Genomic DNA, 23,751 nt, shown 5'->3' with positions numbered 1-23,751 from the left:
AAAAGTCCTCTGGTCAGGAAGGGGGTTTAAGTGCCCAGTAAGGAAGTGGTTAAAAAATACTGCTAGAAAAGCCAAGTGGAGTGCGGCTGATATCCTTTTATGTCCTCAGTAGAGATGGACTGCCAAGGCCGGTACCGGGTTTTCCATGTACAAGGGAGGCCAGTTCTGAGCTATGGATCGGTGTGTGCTTCCATATAGAATCATTCGCACACACACACTTACCTTCTCTAATGTTTATTAAAAGTTCACCTGCTCTTATTTTTGAACACAACACTAGGTATGACTGGCACTTCATACTATGATTAAAACATCAGAATAAAAAAATTGGTGGTGACATCACAGCCAAAGAGGACGATCACTTTACAGAATGAGGATTGGCGCCCGGTGCGGACAAAGTTCAGGTTGTTTATTGTGCTGTAAATAATGCGAAGATCGAATTTAAACAATTCCTTTTTCTTCTGCAGGGAGAGCTGCCGGATCCAGTCCGAGTTGTTTCATCTGCACGGCGATGTCGAAGAGGTAATCGTAGCACTCGCACCTGGAAGGGACACAGCGCAGTGATTAGGAGACACTGGGGCACAATTCTCATACAGGGGCATGCTAATACAATGGCTTGTGTAGAGTAAGGAAGCCTTTCTCAACTAGGGTTCTATGGATACCTAGGGGTCCGCCTGATTCCGCAAGGGGTTCCTTGAGCAATGAGCATCTTCTACCTCTCACATAAATAATCGCTGGCATCCATGATTATTTTAGTCAAGGTCATCCATCTCACTGACCACCAATGTAATAGTCACTTCTACTCTGTGTAAGGTGCCTGTGTAAGGGGCACTACACTGACCACCAATGTAAGGGGCACTACACTGACCACCAATGTAAAGGGCACTACACTGACCACCAATGCAAGGGGCACTACACTGACCACCAATACAAGGGGCACTACACTGACCACCAATACAAGGGGCACTACACTGACCACCAATGCAAGGGGCACTACACTGACCACCAATACAAGGGGCACTACACTGACCACCAATACAAGGGGCACTACACTGACCACCAATACAAGGGGCACTACACTGACCACCAATACAAGGGGCACTACACTGACCACCAATGCAAGGGGCACTACACTGACCACCAATACAAGGGGCACTACACTGACCACCAATGCAAGGGGCACTACACTGACCACCAATACAAGGGGCACTACACTGACCTTCAATGCAAGGGGCACTACACTGACCACCAATGCAAGGGGCACTACACTGACCACCAATGCAAGGGGCACTACACTGACCTTCAATGCAAGGGGCACTACACTGACCACCAATGCAAGGGGCACTACACTGACCACCAATGCAAGGGGCACTACACTGACCACCAATGCAAGGGGCACTACACTGACCACCAATGCAAGGGGCACTACACTGACCACCAATGCAAGGGGCACTACACTGACCACCAATGCAGGGGGCACTACACTGACCACCAATGCAAGTGGCACTACACTGACCACCAATGCAGGGGGCACTACACTGACCACCAATGTAGGGAGCACTACACTGACCACCAATGTAGGGAGCACTACACTGACCACCAATGTAGGAGGCACTTAAAACGTCGTTTTTGCCCACACACGATAATTTTTTACAACCCGAAAAACGACATTTTAAAAAACGATGTTAAAAAATGCAGCATGTTCAAAAAAAAATTTGTCGTTTTTCAGAAGCCGAAAAACGACGTGAATCCCACACACGATTTTAAATGACTTTTTTAAAAACAACGTTTTTTTTCATGCCGAAAAACGATTGTGTGTATGCGGCATTAGAGTTTAGTTGCATTTTAAGATTTTGATTCACTTTAAACCTTATTACAGTCTTCCACAACTAGCCTTGCCACGCTCAGGTTATCCTAAAACAGACTCCCCCCCCCCCCCCAGACTTCCCATGATGCTCATGCACTTGTAGTTGAACATCATGGGAAATGTAGTTCTAAAACCTCTGGGGTGCCGAGGTTCGCCATCGCTGCCTTAGGATAACCAAGAATACAGGAACATTGTCACTCTGGTAACTTTTCACAGTGAAATGGTTTTATATAAACACGTACATAGTCTTCGTTTTCTCCCAGGTGTCGCCCCAGACGTAGACTCCATGGCGGCGCACCAGCACGGCGCAGGAATCCGGGTATTCTGTCATGGCCCTTGCCATCCGGTCTTTAAGGTCTTTCTCTTCCGGTGTGTTCTCCACGATGGGGACCACCAGGAGGTCATCGTACCTACAGGAAAGTGTGACATAATTTCTTTAAAGCGCAACTTCAGCTAACATGATTTTCAATGGACTGGGGATGGGAGAATCTCTGTTGGGTTTTTACTGCTCTCTGTGAGCCGGCTTACTATCTAACCCAACAAGAAATAGTGAGAAATCTTGGAAAGGCAGATATAGCTCAGAGGATATTTTAGGTACTCTTAGTTACTGACAGATTTAATTAAAGTCAAACTATAGACATTTAAAGATTAAAGTGTATGTAAAGGACAAAGGTTTTTTTCACCTTAATGCATTTGCTGCATTAGGGTAAAAAAAAAAATTCTGTGCAGTTCCCCCACTATACTTACCTGAACCTGGTCTCAATACAGCGATGTGCACAGAAGGAGCAGCTCTCTCGGCTTTCTCCATCCTCATAGGTTTATGTTTAGGCTTATGTTGATGTCAGTCACAGCTAGTGAGGAAAGAGAGCGGGGGTGGGGCAAGCCATGCAAATTGGGCTTGGAAGTGCCCCTATAGCATGCAGATTGTTATGATAGGCACCCGGCGGAGCAAGGGATTTGCCAGAAGCGCCGGCGTGGGACCCAGAAAAAAAGGATTGAGACTGCTCTTGCAGAAGCATTGCACAAAGCAGGGGGAGGAGTAGAGTTATGTGGACTACTGACGAAAGAGTAGAGTGATGTGGACTACTGACGAAGGAGTAGAGTGATGTGGACTACTGACGAAGGAGTAGAGTGATGTGGACTACTGACGAAGGAGTAGAGTGATGTGGACTACAGAGGGAGGAGTAGAGTGATGTGGACTACAGAGGGAGGAGTAGAGTGATGTGGACTACTGAGGGAGGAGTAGAGTGATGTGGACTACTGACAGAGGAGTAGAGTGATGTGGACTACAGGACTACAGAGGGAGGAGTAGAGTGATGTGGACTACTGAGGGAGGAGTAGAGTGATGTGGACTACTGACAGAGGAGTAGAGTGATGTGGACTACAGGACTACAGAGGGAGGAGTAGAGTGATGTGGACTACAGAGGGAGGAGTAGAGTGATGTGGACTACTGAGGAAGGAGTAGAGTGATGTGGACTACTGAGGGAGGAGTAGAGTGACGTGGACTACTGAGGGAGGAGTAGAGTGACGTGGACTACTGAGGGAGGAGTAGAGTGATGTGGACTACTGAGGGAGGAGTAGAGTGATGTGGACTACTGAGGGAGGAGTCGAGTGATGTGGACTACTGAGGGAGGAGTCGAGTGATGTGGACTACAGAGGGAGGAGTCGAGTGATGTGGACTACTGAGGGAGGAGTAGAGTGATGTAGACTACTGAGGGAGGAGTAGAGTGATGTGGACTACTGAGAGAGGAGTAGAGTGATGTGGACTACTGAGGGAGGAGTAGAGTGATGTGGACTACCGAGGGAGGAGTAGAGTGATGTGGACTACTGAGGGAGGAGTCGAGTGATGTGGACTACTGAGGGAGGAGTAGAGTGATGTGGACTACTGAGGGAGGAGTCGAGTGATGTGGACTACTGAGGGAGGAGTCGAGTGATGTGGACTACTGAGGGAGGAGTAGAGTGATGTGGACTACTGAGAGAGGAGTAGAGTGATGTGGACTACTGAGGGAGGAGTAGAGTGATGTGGACTACCGAGGGAGGAGTAGAGTGATGTGGACTGCTGCGTCGCTGCTGGGAGAGGGGAGCAAGGTGTTGTGAGCTACTGAGTTGCTGCGAGTCGATGGAAGTAGAATGATCTGAGCTGCTAAGTCACGGCTGGGAGGGAAGAGCAGGGAGCTGCTAAAATGAAAGTGTTTCTATGTTAAGCGTTGATGATGAATTACCCCACACTTCCTGCAGCTACAGAGGTCAGTGAAGACATGTTATCAAGCTATTTAATGTTTGTAAAAATATGTAAGTATCTGACAATTTATAGCCTAGTCACATTTCTACTCTAAAAAGGCATTCATGTACCGTCATAAATCTCCTGGAACCCCAAAACCCGAGGAGCTATAACATAATAAATGTAAGAAATTCTACTGCTGGCCCGCCTCCTCCCATGGTGCATTCTTTGTTCATGAGGTTGCACAGAACATTGAAGGACCAATAGGGAGAGTGTGGCAAAGGAAAACTCTGCCAAAACCAAGACTTCCATGCTACAGGGCCACAGTTTACCCAAGAAGCTGTGTGAAGGCACACAAAATGCACCAGAAGGTATTGAGGTTTCACTTATGATGCCAGAAGTATTGATTGATAAATATAATATGTCAAATCTATCACCATCAGGGCTTCACCTGTAATAGTCTCCAGAGCTGCCTTTCTTTATTCCTTTAATCATCTCTTGGTGTGTGACTCGGAATTCCTTCCCCGGAAACAGCAGTGTGGCCAGCACAGCGGACTTGGAGTGAGTGTGGATCACGGCTCCGGCTCCTGGAAATAGAAAACGTTTGTTCACGTTATGATTAAAATGGGGGTGATTTACTAACTGGAAAATCTGGTGCAGCTCTGCATAGAAACCAATCAGCTTCCAGTTTTTTTTTTTTGGTCTGCGGCAGGGCTGCACAAAATCACGTACCTGTACGTGATTTTGTGCACAAGGTCAGGGGCGTGCGCCTCCGGCGACCCGCTCCTGCTGCGATTGGACACAACAGGAGCCAATCAACGGGTCCAGTGGCAGCGATGGCCGCCAGCCAGTCGTTCAGAAGAAAGGCAGATTGCCGTTCTGTGAGGGAGGAAAATGGAGATATAGGCCCAGATTCACAAAGCACTTATGCCGACGTATAACAAGTTACGCCGACGTAAGTGCAAATGTGCGCCGTCGTATCTGTGCGCCAGACCCACAAACATATATGCGCCTAAAACCAGGCTACACCCCGCTGATGTAGCTTTCTTACGTCGGCGTAGGGTGGGCGCACATTTAGGCTGGGTGCATGGTGCCGCTCCCATTGATTAGCCATTCAAACATGCAAATGAGGAAAATACGGCGATTCACGAACCTGCGTGCGCCCGATTCAGGCTACGCGAGGTGAGCGTAAGTTGTACGTCCGGCGTAAAGTTATTCCCCATAAAGGAGGCGCAACCCAGCAGTAGACATGCAAAGGTCTGCACCAGGGAACACAAGCCGACGTATTTTACGTTGGACATGTGTCTGGCTGGGCGTAGGTTACGTTCACGCCGTATGCAGTGATCCGGCATAGTTTAGGCAGTTGTTCCGACGTGTTTGTGAGCAGGCGCAGGGGGATGCGTTCACGTCACGCAGTTTGTAATACGCATCTATCTGGCGCTCGGCCCATCATTTGCAGGCCTACGCCTTCGAATCCTACGCCACGCTGGCGCAACGTTGGGAGCACTAGCTTGCTGAATTCAAAGCTTGCCTCTCCGCGCTACGCCAGCGTGACGTACATTGGTTACTCTACGGCGGCGTAATGTGCGCCCACTCTCTGTGAATCTGGGCCCCTGTGTTTCTGCCAAGCAGAAACACAGATCTCCGTTTTCCTCCAGTCACAGCATTCCCCACACAGTTAGAAAGCATCCCCTAGGAGCACACTTAACCCTTTGCTCGCCCCTGATGTTAACCCCTTCCCTGCCAGTGGCATTTAAACACCGACAGTGCATTTTTTTTTAGCACTGATCACTGTACTGGTGTCACTGGTCCCCAAAAAGTGTCACTTAGTGTCTCGGATTTGTCCGCCACAATGTCGCAGTCCCGCTAAAAATCGCTGATCGCCGCCAATACTAGCAAAAACTATTTAAAAAAAGTTAAAAAATGATCCTATAGTTTGTTGGTGCTATAACTTTTGCGCAAAGCAATCAACATAAACGTAATGTTTATTTTTTTACCAAAAATATTGGCATAAACTGATGAAGAAATTAGATTCTTTTAATTTTTTTATTGTATGTGTTTCATAGCAGAAAGTAAAAAATATACTTTTTTTCCCCTAAATTGTCGCTCTTTTTTTGTTTATAGCGCAAAACATAAAAACCGCAGAGGTGATCAAATACTACTTATTTGTGTGGGGAAAAAAAAGGACATCAATTTTATTTGGGTAGAGCATTGCACGACCACGCAATTGTCAGTTAAAGTAACGCAGTGCCGTATCGCAAAAAAATGTCTCGTCAGGAAGGGGGGTAAAACCTTCTGGAGCTGAAGTGGTTAATTGAAGAAGCTGATTTGCTCCCATGCAGAGCTGCATCAGATTTTACACTCCAGTTTTAGTAAATCTCCCCCAATGTAGAGCAAGGAACTATTATGAGCTTGTCCTAGGTAAAGGTTAGAAGAAAAGAACAACATCGCCACCTACTGGTTTCCTTTATAAAATTCCTAGAGGAACTACATAAAGAAACCCTGCCAAGAACTAATCTTTATAATGCATGTTCTTTTTTTTACACATATACACAAACAAAAAAAAAAAAATCACCACTTCAGCCCCGGAAGAATTTACCCCCTTCCTGACCAGAGCACCTTTTGCGATATGGCACTGCGTCGCTTTAACTGACAATTGCGCGGTCGTGCGACGTTGCACCCAAACAAAATTGGCGTCCTTTTTTTCCCCACAAATAGAGTTTTCTTTTGGTGGTATTTGATCACCTCTGCATTATTTTTGCGCTATAAACAAAACAAAAAAAAAAAGCGACAATTTTGAAAAAAAGCTGTATTTTTTACGTTTTGCTGTAATAAATATCCCCCAAAAATATATAATTTTTTTTCCTCAGTTTAGGCCAATACGTATTCTTCTACATATTCTTGGTAAAATCGCAATAAGTTTATATTGATTGGTTTGCGCAAAAGTCATATAGCCAGATTCAGGTACACGTGTCTATCTTTAGGCGGGCGTAGCGCATCTCATATACGCTACGCCGCCGTAAGTTAGAGAGGCAAGTACAGTATTCACAAAGAACTTGCGTCCTAAGTTACGGCGGCGTAGTGTAAATGGGCCGGCGTAAGCGTGCGTAATTCAAAGTAGGCTGTAGTGGGCGTGTTGTATGCTAATGAATTGTGACCTCACGTAAATGACGCGCCTAACGAACGGCGCATGCGCCGTCCGTGAACGTATCCCAGTGCGCATGCTCAAAATCACGTCGCAAATAGTCAATGAACGTAACCTACGCCCAGCCCCATTCTGAATTGGCTGACGTAAACGACGTGAAATTCGACGGCTTTCCCGACGTCCATACTTAACATTGGTTGGGTCATGCTTGGTGGGCGGTACACCCACTGGGTTAGCTTCTATTACATCCTACAGGTGTGGTGCACTTAGCCATAGACTTCTATTACATCCTACAGGTGTGCTGCACTTAGCCATAGACTTCTATTACATCCTGCAGATTTGCTGCACTTAGCCATGGACTTCCATTATATCCTACAGGTTTGCTGCACTTAGCCATAGACTTCTATTACACCCTGCAGGTGTGCTGCACTTAGCCATAGACTTCTATTACACCCTGCAGGTGTGGTGCACTTAGCCATAGACTTCTATTACACCCTGCAGGTGTGGTGCACTTAGCCATAGACTTCTATTACACCCTGCAGGTGTGGTGCACTTAGCCATAGACTTCTATTACATCCTGCAGGTTTGCTGCACTTAGCCATAGACTTCTATTACACCCTGCAGGTGTGCTGCACTTAGCCATAGACTTCTATTACACCCTGCAGGTTTGCTGCACTTAGCCATAGACTTCTATTACACCCTGCAGGTGTGCTGCACTTAGCCATAGACTTCTATTACACCCTGCAGGTGTGGTGCACTTAGCCATAGACTTCTATTACACCCTGCAGGTGTGGTGCACTTAGCCATAGACTTCTATTACACCCTGCAGGTGTGGTGCACTTAGCCATAGACTTCTATTACATCCTGCAGGTTTGCTGCACTTAGCCATAGACTTCTATTACACCCTGCAGGTGTGCTGCACTTAGCCATAGACTTCTATTACACCCTGCAGGTTTGCTGCACTTAGCCATAGACTTCTATTACACCCTGCAGGTGTGGTGCACTTAGCCATAGACTTCTATTACACCCTGCAGGTGTGCTGCACTTAGCCATGGACTTCTATTACATCCTGCAGGTGTGCTGCACTTAGCCATATACTTCCATCACATCCTGCAGGTTTGCTGCACTTAGCCATAGACTTCTATTACACCCTGCAGGTGTGGTGCACTTAGCCATGGACTTCCATTACATTGTGCAGGTTTGCTGCACTTAGCCATAGACTTCTATTACATCCTGCAGGTTTGCTGCACTTAGCCATAGACTTCTATTACACCCTGCAGGTTTGCTGCACTTAGCCATAGACTTATATTACATCCTGCAGTTTTGCTGCACTTAGCCATATACTTATATTACATCCTGCAGGTGTGCTGCACTTAGCCATAGACTTCTATTATATCCTGCAGGTGTGGTGCACTTTCTGAAAGCGCACCAAAACCTATTGCATTCAGAAAGTACACCAAACCTGCAGGATATAATAGAAGTCTATGGCTAAGTGCAGTAAACCTGCAGGTACATTGCATTGCACCTGTGGTGTGGGTCAACCGCAGCACATCAGTGTGAAAGCAGCCCTATACTATTATATCCAGTGTATTGCTTCACATTGACCTGAAGATCTCTTCTTCCCTGCTGCTGGCACCACTCTGGGATAAGAGGTGAAGTGCAGTTGGCATCACTCCGCATGGGACAGGAGCCGGCACTACAGAGGAGTCATCAGCTTATTGCTCCCGTCTACAGCTCCAACTTTACAAGTAGTCCCTCTGCATTGCACTCTGTTTGATGCTCTGGGATGGCGGGTCAGCAAACCCAGACTGAGCTCTACCAGTCACCTGTCCACAATCTACCAGTAGATTTAAATGTCGCTGGCCCCTGGAGTAGAGGAAATATGCCAGGATTGGGTGAGAAGGGGTTAAAAAGGTACGTATTTATCGGCGTATAATGCGCACTTTTTTCCCCTTAAAATCATGGGAAAATCGTGGGTGCGCGTTATACGCCGATCCCTGCTTTCTGAGCGCCGCCGCCGCCGACATAGTACACTCGGCTGGGTTCGGCCATGCTCGGCTCGCACTGTACTGTCGGCTTTCTGAGCACCGCCGCCGCCATATACCGAGTGCAGTACACTCGGGTACACTCGGCTGGGCTCGGCGACGATCGGCTCCGCGAGAGGAGCCGAGCGGGGAGGACACCACGAATGCCGCAGACGGACGCCGGACCGGACAAGGCCGCCGAGCAACTGTAAGTAACTATATCTGTAAATTGTCACTATTTCTTTTTTTCCCTAGGATTCTCCTCTAGGTTGGGGGTGCGCGCTATACGCCGGTGCGCACGCTATACGCCGGTGCGCGCTATAGGGCGATAAATACGGTAAATCCTTTGGATAAACGGATTTGTTCTTTTTAATATGTGTGACCCCCAGACAGGAAGCTCCTTCCTTTTGGCTCTCCGGGGACACATACCTCTCAAGGTGTAAGCGTTCATGAACAGCGGCGTGCATTGACTCTTCTTCAGATTCTTGTAAGGTGGAGGGCAGCTGATGTCTCTCTCATCGATATCACAGACAAACAGATCATCCGGCTGCAGGATAGAACAAACACAGATTGAAAATTATTGTAAAATGTTATTGATTATTTGTCTATACCTCTACATTTATCTTAAAGTAGAACTAAAGAGAAAACTTCTTTTTTTTTTTCATTTTGGATAGAGTAAAGGAGGGTTATAACCCCTGTCAGTTTTTTCTCACCATCTGTGTCCCATTTCAGGGATTTCCCTTCACTTCCTGTCCCCATGGCCAAACAGGAAGTGAGAGGAAATACCTACAAATAAAGGGAATCCCTTGCCCCCCCCCCCCCCCAATCATCAGAACTAGTGTCCCCGTTGGAAGATGTCTCTTCTATTACTTTAGACCAGGGGTCTCCAAACTTTCTAAAGAAAGGGCCAGCTTCCTGTCCTTCAGACATTAGGAGGGCCAGACTGTGCCCAGTGGGAGTAAACAATGTCTGATCTTTGGTACTAGGGGGAGAAACAGTTGGTGTCAGCGAGAGGAATAGTGCCCCATTGTTGGTGTCAGTGGAAGGACTTGTGCCCCATTGTTGGTGTCAGTGGAAGGACTTGTGCCCCATTGTTGGTGTCAGTGGAAGGACTTGTGCCCCATTGTTGGTGTCAGTGGAAGGACTTGTGCCCCATTGTTGGTGTCAGTGGAAGGAATAGTGCCTCATTGTTGGTGTCAGTGGAAGGAAAAAAGCCTCAAGGGCCAGATAAAGGCAAGCAAAGGGGTGCATACGGCCCCAGGGCCTAAGTTTGGAGACCCTGGGGTGGATTCACATAGACTTACGACGGGCGTATCAGTAGATACACCGTCGTAAGTCCGAATCCCTGCCGTCTTAACTTTAAGCGTATGCTCAAACTGAGATACGCTTAAATGTTTCTAAGATACGACGGGCGTAAGTCTCCTACGCCGTCGTATCTTAACTGCATATTTACGCTGGCCGCTAGGGGCGTGTACGCTGATTTACGCCTAGAATATGTAAATCAGCTAGATACGCCGATTCACGAACGTACGCCCAGCCGTCGCAGTAAAGATACGCCGTTTACGTAAGGGGTTTTCAGGCGTAAAGTTATTCCATCAAATACATGGCGCAGCCAATGTTACGTATGGCCGTCGTTCCCACGTCGAAATGTAAAAATTTTACGTTGTTTGCGTCGTTTTCAAAATAGTCGCTCTTTTTTTGTTTATAGTGAAAAAAATTAAAACCGCAGAGGTGATCAAATACCACCAAAAGAAAGCTCTATTTGTGGGAAAAAAGGACATAAATGTAATTTGTGTACAACATCACACGCTTGCGCAATTGTCAGTTAACGTAACGCAGTGCTGTATCGCAAAAAATGGCCAGGTCAGGAAGTTGGGTAAAACCTTCCGGAGCTGAAGTGGTTATGAAGAAACAAAGCCGCCCTCTAACAGGAAGTCACATCACAGCAGCAAAAAATATAAAAAATTATAAAAAATCTAGAGGAGACAGAGTAATAGAATGGACTTTTCTGAAATTACCACTTCAGCCCCGGACCATTTGGCTGGCCAAAGACGAGCACTTTTTTTGCGATTCGGCACTGCGTCGCTTTAACTGACAATTGCGCGGTCGTGCGACGTGGCTCCCAAACAAAATTGGCGTCCTTTTTTCCCCACAAATAGAGCTTTCTTTTGGTGGTATTTGATCACCTCTGCGGTTTTTATTCTTTGCGCTATAAACAAAATTAGAGCGACAATTTAAAAAAAAAAATCTATATTTTTTACTTTTTGCTATAATAAATATCCCCCAAAAAATCTATAAAAAAAAAAACAACATTTTTTCCTCAGATTAGGTCCATACGTATTCTTCTACATACTTTTGGTAAAAAGAAAAAAAAAAAAAATCGCAATAAGCGTTTATTGATTGGTTTGCACAGAAGTTATAGGGCTAGATTCAGATACAATTGTGTATCTATGGGTCGGCGTAACGTATCTCAGATACGTTATGCCGCCGTGAATTAGGGCGCAAGTTCCGTATTCAGACAGAACTTGCGCCCTTAGTTACGGCGGCATAATGTATGTTGTCCGGCGTAAGCCTGCCTAATTCAAATGGGGATGATGTGGGCGTGTTTTATTTATGAATGGTGACCCGCGTATTTGATGTATTTTACGAATGGCGCATGCGCCGTTCGTGAAAAAATCCCAGTGCGCATGCTCGAAATTACGCCGCAAATCGTCAATGCTTTAGATGTGAACGTCTCGCTGGAGTCCCGCGATCGGTCCCCGGAGCTGAAGAACAGGGAGAGCTGTATGTAAACACAGCTTCCCCGTTCTTCACTGTGGCGCCGTCATCGATCGTGTGATCCCTTATATAGGGAATCACCATCGATGACGTCACACCTACAGCCACACCCCCCTACAGTTAGAAACACAGATGAGGTCACACTTAACCCATTAGCGCCCCCTTGTGGTTAACTCCCAAACTGCAATTGTCATTTTTTACAGTAAACCAAGCATTGTAAATGCATTTTTTGCTGTGAAAATGACAATGTTCCCAAAAATGTGTCAAAATTGCTCCGAAGTGTCCGCCATAATGTCGCAGTCACAAAAAAAAAATAAAAAATCGCTGATCGCCGCCATTAGTAGTAAAAAAATGTTTTTTTATAAAAATGCAATAAAATTATCCCCTATTTTGTAAACGCTATACATTTTGCGCAAACCAACCGATAAACGCTTATTGCGTTTTTTTTTACCAAAAATAGGTAGAAGAATACATATCGGCCTAAACTGAGGAAAAAAATATTTTTTTTTATATATTTTTGGGGGATATTTATTATAGCAAAAAGTAAAAAATATTGCATTTTTTTCAAAATTGTCGCTTTATTTTTGTTTATAGCGCAAAAAATAAAAACCGCAGAGGTGATCAAATACCACCAAACGAAAGCTCTATTTGTGGGAAATATATACGGTATATATATATATATATATATATATATATATATATATATATATATATATATATATATATATATATATATATATATATAAAAAAAGGTCATTAGCATATTTTCTGTCCGAGACAAAAGCCGCACATCCTCTGTACCCATCAATAATACATTGTACATGCTGCAGTGATATATGGCCCCTTGCGTCTTCCTCCTAGTCCACATCCCCGACAAACACGGTTTACTTATAAAATATTGAAGCCGTAGTTTATGTCCCCGCATTGTCGGGGAAAAAGGACGCTGTCCTCGTGTCATTTGCGTCCACGCATTTTCGCCTGTTCCTTGAGTATAGACGGGTCGGGTCTGTGACATTGACAATAGTAGGAGAGGATGTTCCTATAAGACATGACTGCTGGAGGCCGTTATTAAACACGACCTGTCACTGGGAATTAACATTTTTAAATGTAACTGCTAACCACAAACTAATTTTATCCTGCCTTTTGTTTTATGTATCCTCTGGGTATCACGCCAATGACATCATATGCAAATTACGAGGGAGGCCAATTCAGGATTTTAATAGTTTAAAGCAGGTGAAGAAAACAAAAACAAGCAAAACATAAAAAAAAAAATCTGCAAATGACCACTTCCACTTCTTTATAATTTTATATATTCAACTAATTTACTCAGGTGGTAGCCTATCCGTGCCTACAATTTGAACCCAATTGGGGTAGGCTGGTCTAGGCTATCCAATACTGTATTTTTTGAACCACTTTAAAATACTTTAATAATAATACTTCAATACCGGGCTTTTATACCCACCTCAATACCGGGCCTATTCCGGCACTTCTCTCCTACATGTACAAATCATCATTCTTTTGCTAGAAAATTATGCAGAACCCCCAAACATGATATATGTTTTTTAGCAGACACCCTAGGGAATAAAACGATGGTCATTGCAACATTTTTTTCTTGCACGGTATTTGCGCAATAATAATAATAAAAAAGCATTTTTTTGGGAAAAAAATTGTTTCATGAATTAAAAAAATAACAAAAAACAGTAAAGTTAGCCCAATTTTTTTGTAAAATATGAAAGATTATATTACACCGAGTAAATAGATACCTAACATGGCATGCTTTAAAATTGCGCACACTCGTGGAATGGCCCAAACTTTTGTACTTAAAAATCTCCATAGGCAACGCTTTGAAAATGTTTACAGGTTACCAGTTTAGATTTACAGAGGAGATCTGGTGCTTAAACGGCGTTCTCATATGTCGGCGGGACTTACGTGTGCGTTCGCTTCTGCGCGCGAGCTACCGGGGACAGGGGCGTTTTAATTTTTTTTTTTTTTATTGTTTTTTTTACTTATTTATGTTTTAACACTTTTTTTTTATCACTTTTATTCCTATTACAAGGAATGTAAACATCCGTTGTAATAGGAAATGTGTGTGACAGGTCCTCTTTATGGAGAGATGCGGGGTCAATAAGACCCCACATCTCTCCTCCAGGCTGGAAAGCATGAGATCGGTGCTTCCTGCCTGCACCGGACGATTCCTTCTCCGGGCCCCCGATGGCACGGGAGAGCCCGAAGAAGCACCGGATGGCGGCAGGGGATGTCCCCTCCCGCCGCCTATAAGAACGATCAAGCGGTGGAACCGCCGCTATGATCGTTCTTGTGGTGCGCAGGATCGCCGGCTGAAGAGATGGATATCTGAATGATGCCTGTAGCTGCACCCATCATTCAGATATCCCCCGGTCATTTTGAAACGTCTCTCGTTTTTTTTTTTACTGCTCAAAAACGCCACTGCCCAAAACTGCTGATAACAGCCTATGTGCGCATCGACACATAGGATAACATGATGGAGAGTTTAACCACTTCCATACGACAATTGCGCGGTCATGCTACACTGTACCCAAACAAATTTTTTTGGGGGTAAATTTTTTATCATTTTGTTCCCACAAATAGAGCTTTCTTTTAGTGGTATTTGATCACCTCTACGATTTTTATTTTTTGCGAAAATTTTGAAAAAAACTAAGTTTTTCTTTGTTTCTGTTAATTTATTTTATAAATAAGTACCTTTTTCTTCTTCAATGACGGGCACTGCTATGGCTGCACTGACGGGCACTGCTATGGCGGCACTGATAAGGCGGCACTGATGGGCACTGGTATGTGGCACTGATAGGTGGCATGGATGGGCACTGGTGGGTGGCATTACTGGGCATCACAAATTTGATCAGTGCTATAAAAATGCAATGCTTACCATAAAAATCCCACTGGCAGTGAAGGGGTTAACACTAGGGGGCGGGGAAGGGGTTAAGTATGTTCCTGGGTGTGTTCTAACTGTTGGGGGGGTGGCCTCACTAGGGGAAATGACTGATCTTCTGTTCATACATTGTATGAACAGACGGTCAGGCATTCCTCCCCTGACAGGACCGGGAGCTGTGTGTTTACACACACAGCTCCCGGTCCTCGCTCTGTAACGAGCGATCGCGGGTGCCCGGCGGCGAACGCGCCCGCCGGGGGCGAGCGGGGGGCGGCGCGCCCCTATTGGCTGGTGAGCGAGGTGACGTATAGCTACGTGCTCTCGCCCAGCAGAGCTGACCTGCTGCCGTATAACTGCGGCGGCTGGTCGGCAAGCAATTAACGACATAAAAATGTCGTATGGCGGCATTAGTCCTTGGGGCAGAAACATGAGCATTTAGTAACAAAGTGTTAACAAAATAGGAGGAGGTATATCTTTCCTAATATCTTCCCTACTAAAGCCATTAGAAGGTTCCGGTTTTTAAGCAGGGCTCTTAGGTTTAAATTATTTAAGGTCCATTTAAAATCCCTGAATTGCCTCTTAAGTGTGTATGTGGTATAAGAAAGGCTTTCATTAAGGAACCGATTTGAAGAATGTTACTTAGCAGTCCCCAGTAAGGGACACGCCGAGCTAGCCAGTATAATGTGAATTCTCTATTGGTGTATATACAGAATCCTCCCGCTAAGCTATTGTATTCTGACAGCAGGAAGTCTCCCTGGTATCAGAATACACTAATCAGCGCTGCAGTCTATATCCTTCAGTGCAGATCGAGCAGGGAAAATCCGACAGGCCGGTTGTACAGAAGTCGATCGTACAACCCCAGCGTCCATACCTGGATTGAAATTCTACTGGTCCCTGATGAACTGGCCAAATTTCCATCCTTGTATGGCCAGCTTGAAGTGGGAGTAAACTCCCGTGGTTGATATCTACCAATAGGCAAGCCTATAATAAGGCTTATCTATAGGTACTGGAAATATCTCCTAAACGTGCGCCGTTAAAGAGATATTTAACTACTTTAGACCCGGGCCATAGTAAAAAGACAGCCTCCAGGTGGCTCTATAAATCCGGGAGGCCGTCTTTTTACGGCCTCGCGTCCTCCGGCACGTCCCCGAGATGCCGATGCGCATGCCTGGCGGCCGCGATGTCCGCCATGTGCCCCCGATCGGCAATGACAGAGCAAGGACGTGGAGCTCTGTGCCTTCGGGCTTTCACATTGAAGCCTGCAGGGCATAATTTTTTCATGCGGTATAGCAGCGCTATTTTTAGCGCTGTACCGCATGAAAATGCCTCAATGTGAAAGGGGTCTAACGCTAAACTGGTAACCTGTAAAAAAAAATTAAGCAACGCCTATGGAGATTTTTAAGTACTGAAGTTTGGCGCCATATTATGAGTGTGCGCAATTTTAAAGCATGACATGTTAGGTATCTATTTACTCGTAACTTCATCTTTTACATTATACAAAAAAATTGGGCTAACTTTAGTGTTTTGTTATTTTTTAATTCATGAAACCGTTTTTTTCCCCCCCAGAAAAAGGCGTTTAAAAAATTATTGCGCAAATACTGTGCAAGATAAAAAGTTGCAATGACCAACATTTTATTCCCTAGGGTGTCTGCTAAAAAAACATATATAGGGCCAGATCCACAGTGAGAGTATGCCGGCGTATCTACTGATACGCCGGCGTACTTTCAAATGACCTGCGTCGTATCTTTAGTTTGAATCCTCAAACCAAGATACGACGGCATCTGGGTTAGATCCGACAGATGCCGTCGTACGCCTTCGGATCGTAGATGCAATACTTTGGCGTCTGCTCGGTGGAGTTTGCGTCGTTTTCCGCGGGTATGCAAATTAGCTATTTCCGACGATCCACAAACGTACGCGCGGTCGTCGCATTCTCTTACGTCGTCTCTAGTCGGCTTTTTCCGGCGTATAGTTAAAGCTGCTTTTTTTGCGGCGTATAGTTAGATTTGCCATGTTAAGTATGGGCGTTGTTCCCGCGTCGAAATTTTTTTTTTTTTGCGTAAGTCGTCCGTTAAACGGGATAGACGTAAGTCACGTCTAAGTTTAAAAAATGACATCCTTGCGACGTAATTTCGCGCAATGCACGGCGGAAAATTTCGAAACGGAGCATGCGCAGTTCATTCGGCGCGGGGACGTGCTTCATATAAATGAATCACGCCCCCTAACCGCCGATTTGAATTCCGTCGCCAGAGATACACTACGCCGCCGTAACTTACGGTGCGAATTCGTTGTGGATTTGAAACAAAGCCAGGTAAGTTACGGCGGCGTAGCGTATCTTAGATATGCTGCGCCGGTACCTATCTATGTGGATCTGGCCCTCAGTGTTTGGGGGTTCTGAGTAATTTTCTAGCAAAAAACAAAAATTTTTATTTTTGCATGTAGGAGAGAAGTGCCAAAATAGGCCCGGTATGGAAGTGGGTAATCATTGTTTACCTAAAGGGGAGGCAAGCAGAATACCTGGCTATGCTGTCTGGCAGGGGCTTTGCCAAGGTAAGAATGGCTGATCAAAATGACAAAGAAAAAAAAATGAGCATGCGATTTGGCTTTACATATCGGTTTCCAGATCTGGCTGGAGTTCTGCTTTAAACAGCTGATGTGCTCTCTTGTCGAATGCCATCCACCCAACAGTATAGAACAGTTCTGGGGGAACCAAGGCTGAAATATCAGGGTCACCCTACAGGACCAGTGATGATTAACCACTTCAATACCCGCCCATTGTCATTTGACGTCCACAGATGGGATCTCCCATCCTGGGTGGACGTCAAATGACGTCCTGGGCTTTGCGGGTGGATATCTGAATGATGCCTGCAGCCAGAGGCATCATCCAGATATTCTTTTGTTCTGCCGGCGATTCTGCGCAGCATAAGAACGATCATAGCGGCGGTTCCGCCGCTTGATTGTTCTTACAGGCGGCGGGAGGGGACATCCCCCCCTCCCGCCGCCATCCGGTGCTTCTCCGGGCTCTCCCGTGCCTTCGGGGGCCCGGAGAAAGAATCGTCCGGCGCTCGCAGGAAGCATAGAGATGACTGGTGACCAGATGGTCACCAGTCATCTCTATGACCGTCGGAGGACCCGGGCGCGATGTGATGACGTCACGCCCGGGTCCCCGTAAGTAAACAAAGCCGCGATTGCGGCTAGTAAGCCACAGTATTCATGAGATCTGTGAATTTTTTTCACCGATCTCATGGTTTCCAGCCTGGAGGAGAGATGTGGGGTCTTATTGACCCTGCATCTCTCCATAAAGAGGACCTGCCACACACATTTCCTATTACAAGGGATGTTTACATTCCTTGTAATAGGAATAAAAGTAAAAAAAAATTAAATTTTTTTTTGAAAAGATGTGTAAAAAAAAGAAAAAAATAAGTAAAAAAATAAATAAAAGAATAAAAAATAAAATTAAAACGCCCCTGTCCCCGGTAGCTCGCGCGCAGTAGCGAACGCACACGTAAGTCCCGCCGACATATGTGAACGCCGTTTAAACCACACATGTGAGGTATCGCCGCGTGCGTTAGAGTGCCAGCAACAATTCTAGAGCTAGATCTCCTCTGTAAATCTAAACTGGTAACCTGTAAAAAAAAATTAAAGCGTTGCCTATGGAGATTTTTAAGTACCGAAGTTTGGCGCCATTCCATGAGTATGCGCAATTTTAAAGCGTGACATGTTAGGTATCTATTTACTCAGTGTAACATAATCTTTTACATTATACAAACAAATTGGGCTAACTTTACTGTTTTGTTATTTTTTTAACTCATGAAACAATTTTTTTTCAAAAAAAAGGCGTTTGAAAAATTTTTGCCCGAATACCGTGCAAGATAAAACGTTGCAATGACAGTCGTTTTATTCCCTAGGGTGTCTGCTAAAAAAACATACAGGCATACCCCGCATTAAAGTACACTCACTTTACATACACTCGCGAGTAAGGACATACCTGCGAGTGTATGTAAAGTTCATTACAAGTACTGTACAGACATTTTGCAGCCGCAGTAGAAGGAGCTGAAGCTCCGAGAGCATAGCCCACCCTGTTCCAGTGTGCCCCTGACACCCCCACTACAGCTCCTGACACCCCCACTACAGTCCCTGACCCCCCACTACACCCTAGAAGTGAAAAAGGGTATTGTTTCACTTTAAGTACATTTTCGTTTTACATACATGCTCTGGTCCCATTGTGTACTTAAAAGTGGGGTATGCCTGTATATAATATTTGGGGGTTCTGCATAATTTCCTAGCAAAAGAATGATGATTTTTACATGTAGGAGAGAAGTGCCAGAATAGGCCCGGTAATGAGGTGTGTATAAAAGCCCGGTAATGAAGTGGTTAAAGGGACTCGTCATACCTGTATCCTTTCCTTCTGGACACCAGACGGTGCAATATAAATTTCCTCCCTGAAAAAAACAAACAAACAAAAAAAAACAACATTATAAATGACAATAATTAACACAAGAAAGGTGAGTAAAAAGCAGAGGGTATCGTGAAGTGATTTGTGAATCATGCTTTAACCATTTATGTCCCCCCTTAATGGCCAGGTCATTTTTTGCAATGCTGCACTGCGTCGCTTTACCTGAGAATTGCGCGGTCGTGCGACGTTGTACCCAAACAAAATGTACGCCTTGTTTTCCCCTCCACAAATACATCTTTCTTTTAGTGGTATTTAACCACTTCAGCCCCGGACCATATTGCTGCTCAATGACCGGGCCCCTATTTGCGATTCGGCACTGCGTTGTTTAAACTGACAATTGCGCGGTCGTACGACGTAGCTCCCGAACAGAATTGGCGTCCTTTTTTTCCCACAAATAGAGCTTTATTTTGGTGGTATTTGATCACCTCTGCGGTTTTTATTTTTTTCACTATAAACAAAAATAAAGCGTAAATTTTGAAAAAAAAAAAATGAATATTTTTTACTTTTTGCTGTAATAAATATCCCCCAAAAATATCTAAAAAAATAAAAAATAAATCGCAATAAGCGTTTATTAATTGGTTTGCGCAAAAGTTATAGCGTCTACAAAATAGGGCATATTTTTTTGGCATTTTTATTAATATTTTTTTTTTACTAGTAATGGCAGCGATTTTTATCGGTACTGCGACCTTATGGCGGACACTTTTGACACATTTTTGGGACCATTGGCATTTTTATAGCAATCAGTGCTATACAAATTAATTGATTACTATAAAAATGTCACTGGCAAGGAAGGGGTTAACACTAGGGGGCGAGGAAGGGGCCCGGTGGCCGGGGGGAGGAGGAGGGAGACCCGCGGTGACATCCCGGACCGCGGCTCGGACTCCCAGAAGTGGGAAAGGATACCTGTGAAAGACAAATATCCTGTCCCTCCTCCCCGCCCCCCGAAAGGTGGCACCGGAGGGGGGGGAATCTGATAAGCGGAATTTCCACTTTTGGGTGGAACTCGCTTTAACCACTTCCATACATTGCACTCATACACCTTCCCGCCCAGACCAATTTTTAGCTTTCAGTGCTGTTGCACTTTAAATTACATTTGCGCGGTCATGCTACACCGTACCCAAACTAAATTGTTATCATTTTGTTCCCACAAATAGAGCTTTCTTTTGGTGGTATTTGATCACCTCTGGGATTTTTATTTTCTGCAAAAAAAAATAAAAAATTTACCGAATTTTTTTAAAAAAAAAAACATTTTTTTTGTTTCCGTTATAAAACATTGTAAATAAGTACGTTTTCTCCTTCACTAATGGGCACTGATGGTACTGCACTGATAAGGTGGCACTGATGGGCACCGATGAGGTGGCACTGATGTGGTGGCATTGATGATGGGTACCAATATGCGGGCACTGATGGGCGGCACGGATGGACACTGATGGGTGGCACGGATAGGTGGCACAGATAGGGGGCACGGATGGGCAGGGATAGGTGGCACGGATGGGCAGGGATAGGCGGCATGGATGGGCATAGATGGGCACTAACTAATGTGTTGTACTAATGGATGCCAATCAGTGCCAAACAATGCCTGCCAATCAGTGATGCCCATTGTGGGCACTGATTGGCATCCATTATGTGTCATCCCTGGTGGTCTAGGGTGGCATACCTTTGATTTAAATCCCTGGTGATCTAGTGGAATCCCTGATGGTCCAGTGGGCATCCCTGGTGGTCCAGTGGGCATCCTCAGGGGGGGCTGTGCTGATAACCGATCAGCACAAACCCCCTCTGTCAGAGGAGCAGCCGATCGGCTCTCCTCGCGTCTGACAGACGCGAGTGAGGAAAAGCCGATTACCGGCTTTTGCTGTTTACATCGTGATCAGCCGTGATTGGACACGGCTGATCACGTGGTAAAGTGTCTCCGTGAGAGACACTTTACCTAGATCGGTGTTGCGGGGTGTCAGACTGACACCCTGCAACAACGATCGCCGCGATGCGCGCTCTCGGGGGCGCGCAACGGCTCAATATCCTGATGACGTCCAGTCAGGATTAAGCAACCACATTGGCGGGCGGCAAGTGGTTAAAGTGTTATTAAACCCAGGAGCCTGCATTAATTATGTCTGGTCTCCCACACTACACAGAACATGGAAATGCAATTATTTTAGTAAATATAAACTGCCAAATACTTTTTCTCATCAGCAGTATATATCAGTCTTATGTCTTCTATCAGTGTCTTGTTAAAGCTTGTAGGAGGAGTTTTCATTCTCCTGTGATTGTCCTATGAGGATGCAGAACCCCTGACCCTCTGGAATCAGTGCCGATTGCTCAGCACTATATATACCGAACTGAGCATGTGCAGCTTGTCCCCTACCCTCTGTACTATCCAGAGATTAATTGGGGACACTGGAAGAAGGGGAGGATCAGAGGAGACAGGATCAAACACCCTTTTTACACAATGCAGAGGATTAACTCCTTAGAATCCACCGTGAAAATAACGAGCATGCTTTACTGCTTATTCAGACTGATTTTACTGTTGTGGGTTTAGTAACACTGCAGTCTGCTCACATAATTTGTAATAAAAACATCTTTGCCATTCTGAAGCTTCCCTCCAACCACTTTGCATATTATCTTTTATATATACTGTGATTCTGTACTTGCCAAATATGCTGCAGAAATCTCCCTCCACGGAGTCTTACGGCATCCATTTTAACTGTGGGCAGCTGAAGATGCTGCCTGTTCACTTCCTGGATTTACACAGACACACCTCCAGCTCTGCAACTCTCATTTGCCCTCTTATGACTCCTGCCTTAATGGCAAACTCTCACAAGAGTGAGAGACAGAGCTGTGCATGATGTCATAAGCCTAGGCTAATGGGCAGGCAAGAGACAGGAAGTGGGCTGTATAAAGTATTTACTGGCAGAAAAAAATGTTTTACTATCCAAAGTTAAAGCAATAAGGGCAGAAGATTTAATAGAGGGAAAGATGAAAAAATGACTGAAGTTCCACGTTAATGAGCTCAGGTGTGATTGGATCCTAGTAGGGATGAGCTCCGGCGTGTTCGCACACTCCACGTGCAGAGCCCACCAGGAAGTCAGCACGACGCTGCGCTAATCACAGGCAGGGAGACTTTGTCCCGATCTCTGCAGCCAAGCATCGGGAAACGCCTCCCTGCCTGTGATTAGCGCAGCGCCGACTTCCTGGCGGGCTCTGCACGTGGAGTGTGCGAACACGCCGGAGCTCATCCCTAGATCCTAGCAATCCCACTGGGAAGATGTCCAGGTCAACAGCCAATCATAGGTGTCAGAGGCATTCCCCACCCCACAGCCGCATGTATACAAAGGGGTACGCCTCGGTCGCATATCATTGGCTCAGCGAAGACGACATTGCTCAGGTGGGTTCCGTTTTGGATCCCAACTTGCCTGAGCTCATCCCTTCTAATAAGCCTGAATAGTAGATTACAGATAATAGATATAATGCATACATTATGTCACAATGTATGCATTATTGTATATACATCGAGGACCTCTTACCCGTATTTCATGCTGATGCCGCCTCCGGTCCCCGTAACCCATCCCAAATTATAGAACTGTCGGCACAGCTCCGGGATCAAGTGTCGTGGGTGTCCTTTCTCCTAAAAATAGATCACAGCAGTCACCTTACTTGATCCAAAAACATAACAACAACAACAACGATCATAATAAGTAATGACAGTAGTAATAACCCCCCCTGGGATGCACACAGTGATCACAATACCTTAGCGCTGTCAGTCTGATTGCAGTTCTCCCCATTGCAGTAGTACATGGCTCCCTGGATTGTGCTTTGCTGGACTCAGGAATTGTTTACTCTCTTTGTATATAAAATCTCTGGCAGTGTCCAGTGTTATGCTCCCCTGTGCTGTGTGTTGATTTCCTGATATTGTATTGTGCTGTACAGTGTTGCCTATAGAGAGAGAAGTCAGCTGCTGCAACAGACGAGGAGGAGCCAACCTCCCATCCAACCCTCATGGAAGGACTTGAGCAGCACAGTGATGACATAGAAACACCCAACATCTGTAGTCCTGTATGAACAGTAGATAAAAAGCGCTTCATTAAAAAAATGTCTCCGCATGTGCCGCCATTTTTGCTGCGTCTGCATCATAGGATATCATGTAAAGTGGTCTCCAAGAACATGGCCGCTCACCTAAACAGGTTTTTGGGGCTCTAACTGCTGAGACACTGCAAGTCCCAGCAGATGTATGACTGCTCCTGGGATTTGTAGGATAGATAGATAGATAGATAGATAGATAGATAGATAGATAGATAGATAGATAGATAGATAGATAGATAGATGATAATAATAAGAATAATAATAATACAAAATAGATGATAGATAGA

The 23,751-nt window shown here is 45.3% G+C and overlaps 1 protein-coding gene across 1 annotated transcript; it reads right to left on the bottom strand.

The window, feature by feature from the left end:
* Nucleotides 1-218: 218 nt before the first annotated feature.
* On the bottom strand, nt 219-23,408 carry LOC120917077 (APAF1 interacting protein). Its single transcript, XM_040328089.1, has 7 exons — nt 23,132-23,408; nt 22,909-23,009; nt 19,328-19,376; nt 9,684-9,801; nt 4,537-4,672; nt 2,107-2,274; nt 219-538 (listed from the first exon to the last, which is right to left on the bottom strand). The coding sequence occupies exons 1-7, from the start codon at nt 23,177-23,179 to the stop codon at nt 439-441; spliced, it is 720 nt and encodes a 239-aa protein (XP_040184023.1). The 5' UTR covers nt 23,180-23,408; the 3' UTR covers nt 219-438.
* Nucleotides 23,409-23,751: the final 343 nt, after the last annotated feature.

The sequence above is a fragment of the Rana temporaria genome, chromosome 11, assembly GCF_905171775.1.
Source record: "Rana temporaria chromosome 11, aRanTem1.1, whole genome shotgun sequence".
NCBI classification, from domain to species: domain Eukaryota; kingdom Metazoa; phylum Chordata; class Amphibia; order Anura; family Ranidae; genus Rana; species Rana temporaria.
The sequence above is the reverse complement of the archived record's forward strand: the minus strand, read 5'-3'. Positions and strand labels throughout refer to the sequence as shown.